Source organism: Scyliorhinus torazame, chromosome 14 (genome assembly GCF_047496885.1).
Source record: "Scyliorhinus torazame isolate Kashiwa2021f chromosome 14, sScyTor2.1, whole genome shotgun sequence".
Taxonomy (NCBI): domain Eukaryota; kingdom Metazoa; phylum Chordata; class Chondrichthyes; order Carcharhiniformes; family Scyliorhinidae; genus Scyliorhinus; species Scyliorhinus torazame.
Genome location: NC_092720.1, coordinates 705,234 through 723,957, shown reverse-complemented (window position 1 = coordinate 723,957; position 18,724 = coordinate 705,234). Strand labels below are relative to the sequence as shown.

General features: G+C 49.9%; 1 protein-coding gene across 2 annotated transcripts in view; it reads left to right on the top strand.

Moving 5' to 3' along the window:
- The window catches only part of lrrc34 (leucine rich repeat containing 34), a 96,811-nt gene that overhangs the window by 17,129 nt on the left and 60,958 nt on the right, over positions 1 to 18,724 (top strand). For both annotated transcript variants that reach the window (XM_072473617.1, XM_072473616.1), the window contains exons 4-7: positions 8,435 to 8,499; positions 11,365 to 11,448; positions 11,999 to 12,127; positions 18,576 to 18,671. In XM_072473617.1, coding sequence (XP_072329718.1) covers positions 8,435 to 8,499; positions 11,365 to 11,448; positions 11,999 to 12,127; positions 18,576 to 18,671 — 374 coding nt within the window. The remainder of the gene's footprint in view (positions 1 to 8,434; positions 8,500 to 11,364; positions 11,449 to 11,998; positions 12,128 to 18,575; positions 18,672 to 18,724) is intronic.

Genomic DNA, 18,724 nt, shown 5'->3' with positions numbered 1-18,724 from the left:
TGTGTCGCTGAGTGTGAGTGTGTCTGTGTGTGTGTCTCTGTGTGTGTGTGTCTCTGTGTGTGTGTCTCTGTGTGTGAGTGTGTCTGTGTTTGTGTGCGTGTGTCTCTGTGTGTGTGTCTCTGTGTGTGAGTGCGTTTGTGTGTCTGTGTGTGTGTAGTGGGTGAAGGGACAGGTTATTGTGACGAGTTAGGAATTAGTTCATAGTTAACTGCACATTTCATTATTGTTCTTGTTATGGATAAAAACGCCCATAAGACCATAAGACATAGGAGTGGAAGTAAGGCCATTCGGCCCATCGAGTCCACTCCGCCATTCAATCATGGCTGATTTCAACTCCATTTACCCGCTCTCTCTCCATAGCCCTTAATTCCTCGAGAAATCAAGAATTTATCAACTTCTGTCTTAAAGACACTCAACGTCCCGGCCTCCACCGCCCTCTGTGGCAATGAATTCCACAGACCCACCACTCTCTGGCTGAAGAAATTTCTCCTCATCTCTGTTCTAAAGTGACTCCCTTTTATTCTAAGGCTGTGCCCCCAGGTCCTAGTCTCCCCTGCTAATGGAAACAACTTCCCTACGTCCACCCTATCTAAGCCATTCATTATGTTGTAAGTTTCTATTAGATCTCCCCTCAACCTCCTAAACTCCAATGAATATAATCCCAGGATCCTCAGACGTTCATCGTATGTTAGGCCTACCATTCCTGGGATCATCCTTGTGAATCTCCGCTGGACCCGCTCCAGTGCCAGTATGTCCTTCCTGAGGTGTGGGGCCCAAAATTGCTCACAGTATTCTAAATGGGGCCTAACTAATGCTTTATAAAGCTTCAGAAGTACATCCCTGCTTTTATATTCCAAGCCTCTTGAGATGAATGACAACATTAAACTTACAAACCTGGTGACTGTAATTATTGGGCAGGGAAGGAGCCAAAGATTTTGGGTATTTCTCTGAGAATTATTGGTTAATTCACTTATTTTGTGATTCTGGGACCACTCGGGCTGGAAATGACCGTGTGCTTCCCCAGGGTGTCGTAACAACAGGTCGATGGGGATTAGTTTGGGGAGAGGTGGGGCTGTGGGATTAGTTTGGGGAGAGGTGGGGCTGTGGGATTAGTTTAGGGAGAGGATGGGGCTGTGGGATTAGTTTGGGGAGAGGTGGGGCTGTGGGATCAGTTTGGGGAGAGGTGGGGCTGTGGGATTAGTTTGGGGAGAGGGGCTGTGGGGTTAGTTTGTGGAGAGAGTGGGGCTGTGGGATTAGTTTGGGGAGAGAGTGGGACTGTGGGGTTAGTTTGTGGAGAGAGTGGGGCTGTGGGGTTAATTTGTGGAAAGAGTGGGGCTGTGGGGTTAGTTGGGGCGAGGGTGGGGCTGTGGGATTAGTTTGTGGAGAGAGTGGGGCTGTGGGGTTAGTTTGTGGAGAGAGTGGAGCTGTGGGGTTAGTTTGTGGAGAGAGTGGGGCTGTGGGGTTAGTTTGTGGAGAGAGTGGGGCTGTGGGGTTAGTTTGAGGAGAGAGTGGGGCTGTGGGGTTAGTTGGGGCGAGGGTGGGGCTGTGGGATTAGTTTGTGGAGAGAGTGGGGCTGTGGGATTAGTTTGTGGAGAGAGTGGAGCTGTGGGGTTAGTTTGTGGAGAGAGTGGGGCTGTGGGGTTAGTTTGTGGAGAGAGTGGGGCTGTGGGGTTAGTTTGTGGAGAGAGTGGAGCTGTGGGGATAGTTTGAGGAGAGGATGGGGCTGTGGGATTAGTTTGGGGAGAGGGGCTGTGGGATTAGATTGCGGAGAGAGTGGGTCTGTGGGATTAGTTTGGGGAGAGAGTGGGGCTGTGGGGATAGTTTGAGGAGAGGATGGGGCTGTGGGATTAGTTTGTGGAGAGAGTGGGGCTGTGGGATTAGTTTGTGGAGAGAGTGGGGCTGTGGGATTAGTTTGGGGAGAGAGTGGGTCTGTGGGATTAGTTTGGGGAGAGAGTGGGCGGCGCCGGCGGGGTGTGTAAAGGGGGGGTCGCAAGGGGGGGCGCACGGTAGGAGCTCACCAACGGGTGGTAGGGCCGGAAGGGGGTGTTGTAGGGGGCAACGGGTCCTGCAGGGGAGCAGCGCGGGAAGGGGCGTCTGTGGTGGAGGATCCAGCGGGTGCCAGATCCCGGAGGGAAACCGTATCTTGCCTGCCGTCGGAGTACTCCACGTAGGCGTAACTGGGGTTGGCGTGGAGCAGTCGGACCTTTTCAACTAGGGGGTCCGCTTTATGGCTCCTCGTGTGCCTCCGGAGAAGAACAGGTCCCGGAGCCGTCAGCCAAGGTGGAAGCGAGACCCCGGAGGTAGACTTCCTGGGGAAGAGAAATAATCGGTCGTGAGGGGTCTCATTCGTGGCCGTGCAGAGGAGTGACCTGATGGAGTGTAGGGCATCGGGTAGGACCTCCTGCCAGCGGGTGGTTGGGAGATTTCTCGACCGCAGGGCCAGAAGGACAGCCTTCCACACGGTCGCGTTCTCCCTCTCCACCTGCCCGTTTCCCCGTGGGTTATAACTGGTCGTTCTGCTCGAGGCGATGCCTTTGCTGAGCAGATACTGACGCAGTTCATCGCTCATGAACGATGTACCCCGGTCGCTGTGGATATAAGCAGGGAAACCGAACAGGGTGAAGATGCTGCACAGTGCCTTAATCACCGTGGCTGAGGTCATGTCGGTGCAGGGAATGGCGAATGGGAAACGGGAGAACTCATCGATCACGGTGAGGAAATAGGCATAACGGTTGATGGACGGGAGGGGCCCCTTGAAGTCCACGCTCAGTCGCTCAAAGGGGCCCGAGGCCTTCACGAGCCGAACCTTGTCTGGCCGATAGAAGTGCGGTTTGCACTCCGCACAGACCTGGCAGGCCCTGACCATGGCCTTGACCTCCTTGGTTGAGTAAGGTAGGTTGCGGGACTTGATGAAATGGACGAGCCGGGTAACCCCCGGGTGGCAGAGGTCATTGTGGATGGCTTGCAGGCGGTCCTCCTGCGCGTTGGCGCATGTGCCGCGGGACAGGGCATCTGGGGGCTCGTTGAGCTCCCCTGGACGATACTTGATATCGTACGAGTTGGTGGAGAGTTCGATCTTCCACCTCAAAATTTTATCGTTTTTTATTTTGCCCCGTTGCGTGTTATCGAACATATAGGCGACCGACCGTTGGTCGGTGACGAGGGTAAACCTCCTACCGGCGAGGTAGTGTCTCCAGCACCGCACAGCCTCCACAATGGCTTGTGTCTCCTTTTCGACTGCAGTGTGTCGAACCTCGGACGCGGTGAGGGTTCGGGAGAAGAACGCTACTGGTCTGCCTCCTTGATTGAGGGTAGCAGCCAGGGCGATGTCTGATGCATCGCTCTCTACCTGGAAAAGGATGGTTTCGTCCACCGCGTGCATGGCGGCCTTGATGATGTCGGCCTTGATGCGGTTGAAGGCCAATTGAGCCTCAGCCGAGAGGGGAAAAGTGGTGGTCTTTAGGAGTGGGCGGGCTTTGTCCGCATACTTGGGGACCCACTGGGCGTAATAGGAGAAAAGCCCCAAGCACCGTTTGAGGGCCTTGAGGCTGCGGGGGAGAGGGAGTTCCTTAAGGGGGCGCATGCGGTCGGCGTCGGGACCTAGGACCCCGTCTTCCACGACATAGCCGAGGATGGCCAGCTGGGTGGTGTGGAAAACGCATTTGCCCTCGTTATAGGTCAGGTTAAGGGCTCGGGCGGTCTGGAGGAACTTTTTGAGGTTAGCGTCATGGTTCTGCTGATCATGTCCGCAGATGGTGACATTGTCCAAGTACGGGTATGTAGCCCGCAAACCGTACTGGTCCACCATTTGGTCCATCGCCCTTTGAAAGACGGAGACCCCATTTGTGACACCAAAGGGGACCCTGAGGAAGTGGAAGAGCCGGCCGGCTGCTTCGAAGGCAGTATAAGGGCGGTCTTTTGGTCGGATGGGGAGCTGGTGGTAGGCGGATTTGAGGTCGACCGTGGAAAAGACTCGGTATTGGGCGATCCGATTTACCATTTCCGCGATGCGAGGAAGGGGGTACGCATCAAGCTGCGTGAATCGGTTTATGGTCTGGCTATAATCCACGGCCATCCGTTTCTTCTCCCCGGACCGGACTACCACCACTTGCGCTCTCCAAGGGCTGTTGCTAGCCTTGATGACCCCCTCTCCCAGTAAACACTGGACCTCTGACTTGATAAAAGCCATATTTATGTCATCATTGGCTACAGGAATAGTGCCAGAGGACTGGAGGACAGCAAATGTGGTCCCTTTGTTCAAAAAGGGGAGCAGAGACAACCCCGGCAACTATAGGCCGGTGAGCCTCACGTCTGTAGTGGGTAAAGTCTTGGAGGGGATTATAAGAGACAAGATTTATAATCATCTAGATAGGAATAATATGATCAGGGATAGTCAGCATGGCTTTGTGAAGGGTAGGTCATGCCTCACAAACCTTATTGAGTTCTTTGAGAAGGTGACTGAACAGGTAGACGAGGGTAGAGCAGTTGATGTGGTGTATATGGATTTCAGCAAAGCGTTTGATAAGGTTCCCCACGGTAGGCTATTGCAAAAAATACGGAGGCTGGGGATTGAGGATGATTTAGAGATGTGGATCAGAAATTGGCTAGCTGAAAGAAGACAGAGGGTGGTGGTTGATGGGAAATGTTCAGAATGGAGTACAGTCACAAGTGGAGTACCACACGGATCTGTTCTGGGGCTGTTGCTGTTTGTCATTTTTATCAATGACCTAGAGGAAGGCGCAGAAGGGTGGGTGAGTAAATTTGCAGACGATACTAAAGTCGGTGGTGTTGTCGATAGTGTGGAAGGATGTAGCAGATTACAGAGGGATATAGATAAGCTGCAGAGCTGGGCCGAGAGGTGGCAAATGGAGTTTAATGTAGAGAAGTGTGAGGTGATTCACTTTGGAAGGAATAACAGGAATGCAGAATATTTGGCTAATGGTAAAGATCTTGAAAGTGTGGCTGAGCAGAGGGATCTAGGTGTCCATGTACATAGATCCCTGAAAGTTGCCACCCAGGTTGATAGGGTTGTGAAGAAGGCCTATGGAGTGTTGGCCTTTATTGGTAGAGGGATTGAGTTCCGGAGTCGGGAGGTCATGTTGCAGCTGTACAGAACTCTGGTACGGCCGCATTTGGAGTATTGCGTACAGTTCTGGTCACCGCATTATAGGAAGGACGTGGAGGCTTTGGAGCGGGTGCAGAGGAGATTTACCAGGATGTTGCCTGGTATGGAGGGAAAATCTTATGAGGAAAGGCTGATGGACTTGAGGTTGTTTTCGTTGGAGAGAAGAAGGTTAAGAGGAGACTTAATAGAGGCATACAAAATGATCAGGGGGTTGGATAGGGTGGACAGTGAGAGCCTTCTCCCGCGGATGGATATGGCTGGCACGAGGGGACATAACTTTAAACTGAGGGGTAATAGATATAGGACAGAGGTCAGAGGTAGGTTCTTTACGCAAAGAGTAGTGAGGCCGTGGAATGCCCTACCTGCTACAGTGGTGAACTCGCCAACATTGAGGGCATTTAAAAGTTTATTGGATAAACATATGGATGATAATGGCATAGTGTAGGTTGGATGGCTTTTGTTTCGGTGCAACATCGTGGGCCGAAGGGCCTGTACTGCGCTGTATTGTTCTATGTTCTATGTTCTATATCTTAGGCACTGTAGCGCCGGCTCCTGGTCGCGACGGGCTTACAGTCAGGAGTGAGGTTAGCGAATAGCGAGGGGGGTGCGACTTTCAGTGTCGCAAGGCAGCACACCGTGAGATGGGGGCAAGGGTCCGCCGAACTTCAGTGTCAGGCTTCGGTGGCTGCACTGGAAATCCAGTCCGAGCAGCAGGGGGGCACAGAGGTGAGGGAGGATATAAAATTTGAAACGGGTGTATTTGGCACCCTGGATCGAGAGATCCGCAATACAGTACCCCGTGATTTGTACCGAGTGGGACCCAGATGCGAGGGCTATGGTTTGGGATGTGGGATGGGTGCGTAGGGAGCAGCGCCTTACCGTTTCAGGGTGGATAAAGCTCTCCGTGCTCCCGGAGCCGAAGAGGCATGCAGTGTCGTGCCCGTTGACCTGGACCTGCATCATGGAGTTCTGCAGATGTTTTGGCCGAGTTTGATCGAGGGTGATCGCACCCAGTCGCGGGTAGTCGGAGTCGTAAAATGGCCGCTGCCGTTGGTCGCACGTGTCGGGTCGAGAAGATGGCCGCCGACCAGATGGCCGCTCCCATGATTCGCACGAGGCTGATGACGCGTCAGAAGAGGGCGTGTCGGGTCGGTGCGCAGCAGCATTGCGAGGCCTGCGGGCCTGAGAGCCTGATTTTCGGGCCGGCTGTTCTTTGTTTTTCTGGCCCCTGGGTCTGGCCAGGCAGACCCTCGCAAAGTGCCCTTTCTTCCCGCAGTCGCTGCAGATCGCGGAGCGGGCTGGGCAGCGTGGGCGTGGGTGCTGGCCCTGCCCGCAGAAGTAGCAAGGTGTGCCCCCATGGTGAGCGGGTCGCCGCGTGGCGCAGGCCTGTAATACGGTTGAGTCTGAGGAAGTCCGGGGGGGGCTGGCAGAGTCCACGGGGTACGTACCCAAGTTATGTCAACCTCCAGCGAGGAGGCGAGCGTTAGCATCTCCTGGAGGTCTTTTGCCCCGTTTTAGAGCAGCCGCTGCCGGATGCAGGTCGAGCGGATGCCGGACACGAAAGAATCTCTGATGTGCAGGTTCATATGGACTTCCCCTGTCACATCCTGATGGTCACAGTCCCTGGCAAGCGCGGTGAGTTTTTCAACAAACTCGTCGAGCGATTCCCCCGAGCGCTGCCGGCAGGTAGAGAGCAGATGCCGGGCGTGCACCTCATTGACGGGTTTGACAAACCGCTTGCGGAGCAACTCAATCGCTTCCTCATAAGTCGTCGCCTTTTCGAGCGTGGCGGAGATTCTGTGACTCACCCGGGCGTGGAGTAGACCCAGCTTGCGTGGCCCCAGGATGGGAGTCTCTGCGGAGTCCAGGTAGGCCTCGAAGCACCGCAGCCAGTATTAAAAAATTTCCTTTGCCTCCGGCGTTCGTGCTTCCAGATTGAGCTTCTCTGGTTTTAGGCCTGCGTCCATCCTGAATCTAGTTTAGTCTAATAAATTGAGGTGCCCTCAATAATGACGCTTAGAGATGAAACTGTAAAGAAGGCTTTATTAGGCTAATAACTATGCTAGAGCTAGAGACGAGAGCTGACTGTTACAGACCATGAGGCAGCCCTTTATGTATGGCTCCCAGATGGGCGGAGCCAGAGGCGGAGTCCCCAGGGTTCCAAGCCCGGTCTTAACGGGGACATCACCTTACATGATGATAAGGCAGTAACCGTTCATCACAGTGGGGCTGTGGGATTAGTTTGGGGAGAGAGTGGGGCTGTGGGATTAGTTTGGGGAGAGAGTGGGGCTGTGGGATTAGATTGTCTAGAGAGTGGGGCTGTGGGATTAGTTTGGGGAGAGAGTGGGGCTGTGGGATTAGTTTGGGGAGAGAGTGGGGCTGTGGGATTAGTTTGGGGAGAGAGTGGGGCTGTGGGATTAGATTGTCTAGAGAGTGGGGCTGTGGGATTAGTTTGGGGAGAGAGTGGAGCTGTGGGGTTAGTTTGTGGAGAGAGTGGGGCTGTGGGGTTAGTTTGTGGAGAGAGTGGGTCTGTGGGATTAGTTTGTGGAGAGAGTGGGGCTGTGGGGTTAGTTTGTGGAGAGAGTGGGGCTGTGGGGTTAGGTTGTGGAGAGAGTGGAGCTGTGGGGTTAGTTTGTGGAGAGAGTGGGGCTGTGGGGTTAGTTTGAGGAGAGAGTGGGGCTGTGGGGTTAGTTTGTGGAGAGAGTGGGGCTGTGGGGTTAGTTTGTGGAGAGAGTGGGGCTGTGGGATTAGTTTGTGGAGAGAGTGGGGTTAGTTTGTGGAGAGAGTGGGTCTGTGGGATTAGTTTGTGGAGAGAGTGGAGCTGTGGGATTAGTTTGTGGAGAGAGTGGAGCTGTGGGGTTAGTTTGAGGAGAGAGTGGGGCTGTGGGGTTAGTTTGAGGAGAGAGTGGGGCTGTGGGGTTAGTTTGTGGAGAGAGTGGAGCTGTGGGGTTAGTTTGTGGAGAGAGTGGAGCTGTGGGATTAGTTTGGGGAGAGAGTGGGGCTGTGGGGTTAGTTTGTGGAGAGAGTGGAGCTGTGGGGTTAGTTTGTGGAGAGAGTGGGGCTGTGGGATTAGTTTGTGGAGAGAGTGGGGCTGTGGGGTTAGTTTGTGGAGAGAGTGGGGCTGTGGGGTTAGTTTGTGGAGAGAGTGGGGCTGTGGGGTTAGTTTGCGATTTCCCCCATGATTTGATGACTTTTCTCACACTACAACTTGCAAAGGTCAAGATGGTTTTAGATTCAGTTGGGATTCGGGACTGAAGGGAAATAAATATCTCGTGAAATGTCCTCAACATTTTCCAATTTATTTTTCAGGTCTTGATTTAAAATACAACAACATCACAAACTGTGGGGCAGAATTGTTTGGCAAAATGCTTCTGGTATGTGTTAATCAACTTGGATTAGTTTGGGATTGATACAGGGCTACGGGGAGAGAGCGGGCCAGTGGGATTAGTTTGGGGATTGATACATTGCTATGGGGAGAGAGAGTGGGGCAGTGGGATTAGTTTGGGATTGATACAGGGCTATGGGGAGAGAGCAGGGCAGTGGGATTAGTTTGGGATTGATACAGGGCTACGGGGAGAGAGCGGGACAATGGGATTAGTTTGGGATTGATACAGGGCTACGGGGAGAGAGCGGGACAGTGGGATTAGTTTGGGATTGATAGAGTGCTATGGGGAGAGAGCGGGCCAGTGGGATTAGTTTGGGATTGATACAGGGCTACTGGGAGAGAGCAGGACAGTGGGATTATTTGGGATTGATACAGGGCTATGGGGAGAGAGCGGGGCAGTGGGATTAGTTTGGGGATTGATACAGGGCTATGGGGAGAGCGGGACAGTGGGATTAGTTTGGGATTGATACAGTGCTATGGGGAGAGAGCGGGCCAGTGGGATTAGTTTGGGGATTGATACAGGGCTACGGGGAGAGAGCGGTGCAGTGGGATTAGTTTGGGATTGGTACAGGGCTATGGGGATGGAGCAGGGCAGTGGGATTAGTTTGGGGATTGATACAGGGCTATGGGGAGAGAGTGGGACAGTGGGATTAGTTTGGGGATTGCTACTGGGCTATAGGGAGAGAGCGGTGCAGTGGGATTAGTTTGGGATTGATACAGGGCTATGGGGAGAGAGAAGGGCAGTGGGATTAGTTTGGGGATTGATACAGGGCTATGGGGAGAGCGCGGGGCAGTGTGATTAGTTTGGGATTGATACAGGGCTATGGGGAGAGAGTGGAATTAGTTTGGGTTTGATACAGGGCTATGGGGAGAGAGAGCGGGGCAGTGGGATTAGTTTGGGGATTGATACAGGGCTATGGGGAGAGCGCGGGGCAGTGTGATTAGTTTGGGATTGATACAGGGCTATGGGGAGAGAGTGGAATTAGTTTGGGTTTGATACAGGGCTATGGGGAGAGAGAGCGGGGCAGTGGGATTAGTTTGGGGATTGATACAGGGCTATGGGGAGAGCGTGGGGCAGTGAGATTAGTTTGGGGATTGATACAGGGCTATGGGGAGAGAGTGGTGCAGTGTGATTAGTTTGGGATTGATACAGGGCTATGGGGAGAGAGCGGGGCAGTGTGATTAGTTTGGGATTGATACAGGGCTATGGGGAGAGAGCGGGGCAGTGTGATTAGTTTGGGATTGATACAGGGCTATGGGGAGAGAGAGCGGGTCAGTGGGATTAATTTGGGGATTGATACAGGGCTATGAGGAGAGAGTGGAATTAGTTTGGGTTTGATACAGGGCTATGGGGAGAGAGAGCGGGGCAGTGGGATTAGTTTGGGGATTGATACAGGGCTATGGGGAGAGCGCGGGGCAGTGGGATTAGTTTGGGGATTGATAAAGTGCTATGGGGAGAGAGGGGCAGTGGCATTAGTTTGGTGATTGATACAGGGCTGTGGGGAGAGAGCAGGGCAGTGGGATTAGTTTGGGGATTGATACAGGGCTATGGGGAGTGAGCAGGGCAGTGGGATTGGTTTGGGATTGATACAGGGCTATGGGGAGAGAGCGGGCCAGTGGGAATAGTTTGGGATTGATACACGGCAGTGGGGAGAGAGCGGGACAGTGGGATTAGTTTGGGATTGATACAGGGCTATGGGGAGTGAGGGGCAGTGGGATTAGTGTGGGGATTGAGACAGGCGATGGGGAAAGAGTGCGGCAGTGGGATTAGTTTGGGGGTTGATACAGGGCTATGGTGAGAGAGCAGGGCAGTGGGATTAGTTTGGATTTGATACAGGGCTATAGGGAGAGAGCGGGGCAGTGGGATTAGTTTGGGATTGGTACAGGGCTGTGGGGAGAGAGTGGTATAGTGGAATTAGTTTGGGATTGATACAGGGCTATGGGGAGAGAGTGGGGCAGTGGGATTAGTTTGGGATTGATACAGGGCTATGGGGAGAGAGCGGGACAGTGGGATTAGTTTGGGATTGATACAGGGCTATGGGAAGAAAGCGGGGCAGTGGGATTAGTTTGGGATTGATACAGGGCTATGGGGAGAGAGCGGGCCAGTGGAATTAGTTTGGGATTGATACAGGGCTATGGGGGGAGAGCGGGGCAGTGGGATTAGTTTGGGATTGATACAGGGCTATGGGGAGAGAGTGGGGCAGTGGGATTAGTTTGGGATTGATACAGGGCTATGGGGAGAGAGCGGGGCAGTGGGATTAGTTTGGGATTGGTACAGGGCTGTGGGGATATAGCGGTATAGTGGAATTAGTTTGGGATTGATACAGGGCTATGGGGAGAGAGTGGGGCAGTGGGATTAGTTTGGGATTGATACAGGGCTATGGGGAGAGAGTGGGGCAGTGGGATTAGTTTGGGATTGATACAGGGCTATGGGGAGAGAGTGGGGCAGTGGGATTAGTTTGGGATTGATACAGGGCTATGGGGAGAGAGCGGGACAGTGGGATTAGTTTGGGATTGATACAGGGCTATGGGGGGAGAGTGGGGCAGTGGGATTAGTTTGGGATTGATACAGGGCTATGGGAAGAAAGCGGGGCAGTGGGATTAGTTTGGGATTGATACAGGGCTATGGGGAGAGAGCGGGACAGTGGGATTAGTTTGGGATTGATACAGGGCTATGGGAAGAAAGCGGGGCAGTGGGATTAGTTTGGGATTTTGATGTAACAAAAGTGATAGTTTGAATCTGCTGATCCTATGTTGCGAATATGGGTGGAATATGACCTTTGTGTGGGTGTTTCTGGTGACTCCATCCTGATTGTTACCCTGTTGGTTTCACACCTGGGTCTTCACTTCCTAGGAATCCTGCACAGTTACTGATCTGAACCTGATGTGCAATGACATTGGCCGCAATGGTGCTGAATGGTTGGCAAAAGGTTTACAGGTGAGTACCTGATTTCTCAGACATCGCCGGATAGGGCTGGAAGCAGTGCTGCTCTGTGAGATCAATGGCCACTTTGTCACCCACAGACAGATCTTACACATGGTAATGCCTGACGCACACAAGCCAATACTGCAACAGAGCACCCTATCACCATGGAAACAGAGTTAATGTCCAATGGAAACCTGAGGCCAGGGGGCACGTTGTCCCTGGTTTGATTGCGGTTTACCCTTGCAATGGGGTCACTGCAAACGGAATATGAGCCGGTGTTTTGCGGATGATATTTCTTCCTCTCTGTCTTGGGGTTTGGATTGAGTGATGCTCGGGGTCAGGGAGAGGTGCATGTGAGTATTTACCCAGCCAGGGGAGAGTTTGAGCAGACCATGGATTGAGGGGTCGTTTCAAATTAGGTTAAAGAAGAAAATTTGTTGGGATTGGTTTGCAGTTTGGGTCCTGAAGCAGCATTGTGGGAGATAAAAAGCTTCAAAGTAAAATCTATCGAAACTTTATCACAAGGACACAATCTCATTGTAAATAAAAAACTTTAATGCAGTTGAACAGATCACTGAAGACTCTGAGGATGAATGGGAATAAAATTGGCGACGCAGGTGGGATGCATTTTGCAACAATGCTTCAGCTAAACAAGACGTTGGAATCTCTGGATCTCGGTGACTGTGATTTGGTGAGTCGTTCAGCAAGATTCATTAACACAAACCAATCACGAATGGACAATTAGCAGTTTCCCATGATCCCTGAGACAGTGATGGTGTTGGCTTTGTGCGATCAAGGGGTTCCTGGTGGAACAAAAGCTGCAGAGCGCAGAGACTGTGCAACTGGTTCGGTGGGGTTACTGGGTGGAGGCATGGGTTTAAGTCGGGTGCTCTGTCCAAGAGCTGGGGTAGTCCTCACAGGCTGAAGGCCTCCTTCTGCAGTGTACATTCTATGATTCGATGAACATATATGTTAGTCTGTCTCAGCTTGAGTATGTCAGATTGTCAATGTTCAGGTTCCACATGGTAGGCTGCTTGGAAAGTTAGATCACATGGAATCCAGGGAGAGCTGGCAAATTGGATATACAATTGGCTTGATGGTCGGGAGCAGAGGGTAATGGTGGAAGGATGCTTGTTGGACTGGAGACCTGTGACTAGTGGTCTGCCTCAGGGCTCAGTGCTGGGCCCATCGCTGTTTGTTATCTATATCAACGATTTGGATGAGAATGTACAAGGCATGATCAGTAAGTTTGCAGATGACACTGAAGTCGGTGAGGAAGGTTATCAAAAGTTGCAGGAAGATCTTGATCAGCTGGGGAAGTGGGCTGAGAAATGGCAAATGGAGTTCAATACAGATAAGTGTGAGGTGTTGCATTTTGGAAAGTCAAATTAAGGTAGGACTTTCACATGGGGAGGATCTTGGGGAGTCTCGTGGAACAGAGGCAGCTTGGAGTTCAGGTGCACGGTTCTCTAAAGGTGGAGTCACAGGTAGATAGGGCAGTGAAGAAGGCTTTTGGCATGTTGGCCTTCATCAGTCAGAGCACTGAGTATCGAAGTTGGGAAGTTATGTTGCAGTTGTACAGGAAGTTGGTGAGGCCACACCGGGAGTATTGTGTTCAGTTTTGGTCGCCTTGCTGTAGGAAAGATGTTATTAAACTGGAGAGAGTGCAGAAGAGATTTACAAGGATGTTTCCAGGACTCGAGGGACAGAGTTACAGGGAGAGATTGGACAGGCTGGGACTTTTTTCTTTGGAGCGTAGGAGACTGAGGGGTGATCTTATAGAGGTGAATAAGATCATGAGAGGCATGGATAGGGTGAATGCACTTAGTCTTTCACCCAGGGTTGGGGAATCGAGAGCTAGAGGGCACAGGTTTCAGTTAAGAGGGGAAAGCATTAATGGGAAGCTGAGGAGCCACTTTTTTACGCAGAGGGTGGGACGTATGTGGAATGAGCTGCCGGAGGAAGTGGGTGAGGCAGGGACGTTGCTAACATTTGAAAGGCATTTGGACACATATATGGATAGGAAAGATTTAGAGGGATATGGGCCAAATGCAGGCAAATGGGGTTAGCTTAGATGGACTTTTTGGTTGGCATGGACCAGTGTGGGCCGAAGGGTCTGTCTCCGTGCCGTAGATTCTATGTAAACCACCCAACTATCAAAACCCCAAACTACCAGACCTCTCAAACAACCAACTCCCCAAACAATCAACCGTCTCAAACAACCAACTCCCCAAAAAACCAACTCCCCAAACAATCAACCATCCCAAACACCCCAAACAACAGAACCCCCCAAAAATCAAAACCACCAGACAATTGAACTCCCCAACACAAACAAAATCCCCAAGCAATCGGACCCCTAACCATCCACCCTCCAAAGAATCTAACCCTCTGAACAATCAAACCCCCAACGCAATCCATTCCCCCAACATTCCACCCCCTCCAATGATCAAGCCCTCAACACTGTAACCCCCTCCAATCCAACAATGCAACAATCTGTTACTTGCAACAGTCTAAATAGAACATAAGAACTAGGAGCAGGAGTCGGCCATCTGGCCCCTCGAGCCTGCTCCACCATTCAATGAGATCATGGCTGATCTTTTGTGGACTCAGCTCCACTTTCCGGCCCGAACACCATAACCCTTAATCCCTTTATTCTTCAAAAAACTATCTATCTTTATCTTGAAAACATTTAATGAAGGAGCCTCTACTGCTTCACTGGGCAAGGAATTCCATAGATTCACAACCCTTTGGGTGAAGAAGTTCCTCCTAAGCTCAGTCCTAAATCTACTTCCCCTTATTTTGAGGCTATGCCCCCTAGTCCTGCTTTCACCCGCCAGTGGAAACAACCTGCCCGCATCTATCCTATCGATTCCCTTCATAATCTTATATGTTTCTATAAGATCTCCCGCATCCTTCTAAATTCCAACGAGTACAGTCCCAGTCTACTCAACCTCTCCTCGTAATCTAACCCCTTCAGCTCTGGGATTAACCTACTGAATCTCCTTTGCACACTCTCCAGCGCCAGTGCGTCCTTTCTCAGGTAAGGAGACCAAAACTGAACACAATACTCCAGGTGTGGCCTCACTAACACCTTATACAATTGCAGCAGAACCTCCCTAGTCTTAAACTCCATCCCTCTAGCAATGAAGGACAAAATTCCATTCACCTTCTTAATCACCTGTTGCACCTGTAAACCAACTTTTTGTGACTCATGCACTAGCACACCCAGGTCTCTCTGCACAGCAGCATGTTTTAATATTTTATCATTTAAATAATAATCCCTTTTGCTGTTATTCCTACCAAAATGGATAACCTCACATTTGTCAACATTGTATTCCATCTGCCAGACCCTAGCCCATTCACTTAGCCTATCCAAATCCCTCTGCAGACTTCCAGTATCCTCTGCACTTTTTGCTTTACTACTCATCTTAGTGTTGTCTGCAAACTTGGACACATTGCCTTTGGTCCCCAACTCCAAATCATCTGTGGAAATTGTGAACAATTGTGGGCCCAACACTGATCCCTGAGGGACACCACTAGCTACTGATTGCCAACCAGAGAAACACCCATTAATCCCCACTCTTTGCTTTCTATTAATTAACCAATCCTCTATCCATGCTACTACTTTCCCCTTAATGCCATGCATCTTTATCTCATGCAGCAACCTTTTGTGTGGCACCTTTCAAAGGCTTTCTGGAAATCCAGATATACCACATCCCTTGGCTCCCCGTTATCTACCGCACTGGTAATATCCTCAAAAAATTCCACTAAATGAGTTAGGCACGACCTGCCCTTTATGAACCCATGCTGCGTCTGCCCAATGGGACAATTTCCATCCAGATGCCTCGCTATTTCTTCCTTGATGGTAGATTCCAGCATCTTCCCTACTACCGAAGTTAAGTTCACTGGCCTATAATTACCCGCTTTCTGCCTACCTCCTTTTTTAAATAGTGGTGTCACATTTGCTAATTTCCAATCCGCTGGGACCACCCCCAGAGTCTAGTGAATTTGGGTAAATTATCACTAGTGCATTTGCCATTTCCCTAGCCATCTCTTTTAGCACTCTGGGATGCATTCCATCAGGTCCAGGAGACCTGTCTACCTTTAGCCCCATTAGCTTGCCCATCACTACCTCCTTGGTGATAACAATCCTCTCAAGGTCCTCACCTGTCATAGCCTCATTTCCATCAGTCTCTGGCATGTTATTTGTGTCTTCCACTGTGAAGACCGACCCAAAAAACCTGTTCAGTTCCTCAGCCATTCCCTCATCTCCCATTATTAAATCTCCCTTCTCATCCTCTAAAGGACCAATATTTACCATAGCCACTCTTTTTTGTTTTATATATTTGTAGAAACTTTTACTATCTGTTTTTATATTCTGAGCAAGTTTACTCTTATAATCTATCTTTCTATAGTCAACAATCTAACTCCCCATAGTCTAACCTCAAACCAATCTAACCCCCAACATTCTAGCACACACTGTTTCTATGAAACAATCTATCCCCTCAACAATCTAACCCCGCTATGATCTAACCCCCCCTCACAATTTAACTCCAGATCAATTTGGCCCCCCCAATATGGACTGACCCGATTAACACTACACCCTGTATGCTTCACCCGATGCCGGTGCTTATGTAGTGACATTGGATATGTTGTGTTGCCCTATTATGTATTTTCTTTTCTTCCCTTTTCTTCCCATGTACTTAATGATCTGTTGAGCTGCTCGCAGAAAAATACTTTTCACTGAACCTCGGTACACGTGACAATAAACATAAATCCAAAAAAGTCCAATAGTCTGACCAAACCTCCGAAGAATCTGAGCCCCTAATGAAAATTTTTGCTGTTAATTTTCTAATTTATTTGATTGAAATGAACTGTATTAACTTGAACCCTGTGTTATCTTCTGATTTTGGTGATTGTGTATCCAGGAAGTCTTCTTAATGCAATATGTAGATAGTCCAACTCGGGAAGGGGCAGTACTGGATCTGGTATTGGGGAATGAGCCCGGACAGGTGGCTGAGGTTTCAGTAGGGGAACAATTTGGGAGCAGTGACCACAATTCTGTAAGTTTTGGGGTACTTTTGGACAGGGATGAGGGTAACCCTCGCGCTAAGGTGCTAAACTGGGGAAAGGCAAATTACGATAACAGGCAGGAATTGAAGAATCTGGATTAGGTCAAGCTGTTGGAGGGTAAATCAACATTGGAAATGTGGGAGTCTTTCAAGCGACAGTTGATTAGGATTCAGGCATGTTGTGGTGATATACATCACTGTAAGTACACAAAGAGTTAATGTACATACACTACACCTAGCTAGACACTAGAGGGAACACCAGAGACATGACACACAGACACATGACCAATGGGCAGTCACGATACACAGAGGTGACACTACCACAGTGGGGCATTACACCAACCCATATATAAAAGGACACATCACACATGCTCAGTCTCTTTCCAGTGGAGACTCTCAGTGAGCACAGACACAGGGTTGATTGAACATCACACCCACCACGTGGATTGTAGCAGACTGGTTCGTCAGTCTGAGTAGCTATAGCAGGATTAACAGTAGCGTCAAATCCAAGTAGGAGAATTGTTAATAATTTAATAAATGTGTTAAAGCTATCTCCAAGTCTGAACCTTCCTTTGTCAGAGTGCACATCAAGGAAGCAGCTTATGCTACGACCAGAGCATAACAAAACAAAAATCACGTTCCTGAGGCAACAAAGGATAAGTATGGGAAGTTTAGGGAGCCTTGGATAATGAGGGGTATTGTGAACCTCGTCGAGAAGAAAAAGGAGACTTTTGTACGGCATGGAAGGGTGGGAACAATCAAAACTCTTAAGTATAAAGAAAGTAGGAAGATACTGAGTGGGAAATTAGGAGGGCGAGGAGGAGACATAAAACGTCCTTGGCAAGTAGGATTATGGTGAATCCCAAAGCTTTTTATTCATATATAAAAAGCAAGAGGGTGGCCAGGGAAAGGATTGGACCAATTAAGGACAGTGGGGGGAATTTATGTGTTGGGCCAGAGGAAATGGGCAAGGTACCAAATTAATACTTTGCCATAACACCATAAGACATCGGAGCAGAATTAGGCCACTCGGCCCATCGAGTCTGCTCCGCCATTCAATCATGGCTGATATTTTCTCATCCCCATTCTCCTGCCTTCTCCCCATAACCCCTGATCCCCTTATTAATCAAAAACCTATCTATCTCTGCCTTAAAGACACTCAGTGAATTGGCCTCCACAGCCTCGCGGCAAAGAGTTCCACAGATTCCCCACCCTCTGGCTGAAGAAATTCCTCCTCATCTCTGTTTTAAAGAATCGTCCCTTTAGTCTGAAATTGTGTCCTCTGCTTCTAGTTTTTCCTACCCCGCCCACTCTATCGAAGCCTCGCAGTACCCTGTAAGTTTCAATAAAATCCCCTCTCATCCTTATAAACTCCAACGAGTACAGACCCAGAGTCCTCAACTGTTCGTCATACGACAAGCTGTTCATTCCAGGGATCATTCTTGTGAACCTTTTCTGGACCCTTTCCAAGACCAGCACATCCTTCCTTAGATACGGGCCCAAAACTGCTCACAATACTCCAAATGGGGTCTGACCAGAGCCTGATACAGCCTCAGAAGTACATCCCTGGTCTTGTATTCTAGCCCTCTCAACATGAATGCTAACATTGCATTTGCCTTCTTCACTGCCGACTGAACCTGCACATTAACCTTAAGAGAATCGTGATCAAGGACTCCCAAGTCCCTTTGTGCTTCTGCTTTCCTGAGCATTTCCCCAGTTAGAAAATAGTCTACGCCTAAATTAACATTAAAATGGAAAATACTAATGGGATAGAGAAGGGAGTGGAACTAACTGGGGAGCCAGCAGCAGTCCAGTGACCCGAATGTCCTCCATGTGCACTTGAATCTTCTGTAATCTTCACTCCTACTGTTGCCGAATTGTTACTCTCCAGTTATTGTTCCTTTCTCACTGAAATGTTAACATTTTAAAGAACATTAAAATCTTTTGACAAATGTTTTGTCACTAGAACCATTGATGTGTGAAGCTGCACCAAGTTCTCTCAGTTGGTTTCAGGAAACGTTATTTTTGGTGTAGAATTTCTGATTTTTTTTCATTCCGTATTTTCAGGAAATTCAAAGCCTGATTGCTTTTGCGACAGTTTTAAACAACAACAAAACTCTCAAAGCCCTCGATGTTGGTCGACCAATCCTTTACAGCATTCAGGTACGGTTTGGAATCACTGGCTGAGGAAACTTGTCCCCCGAGCCACTTTTCTG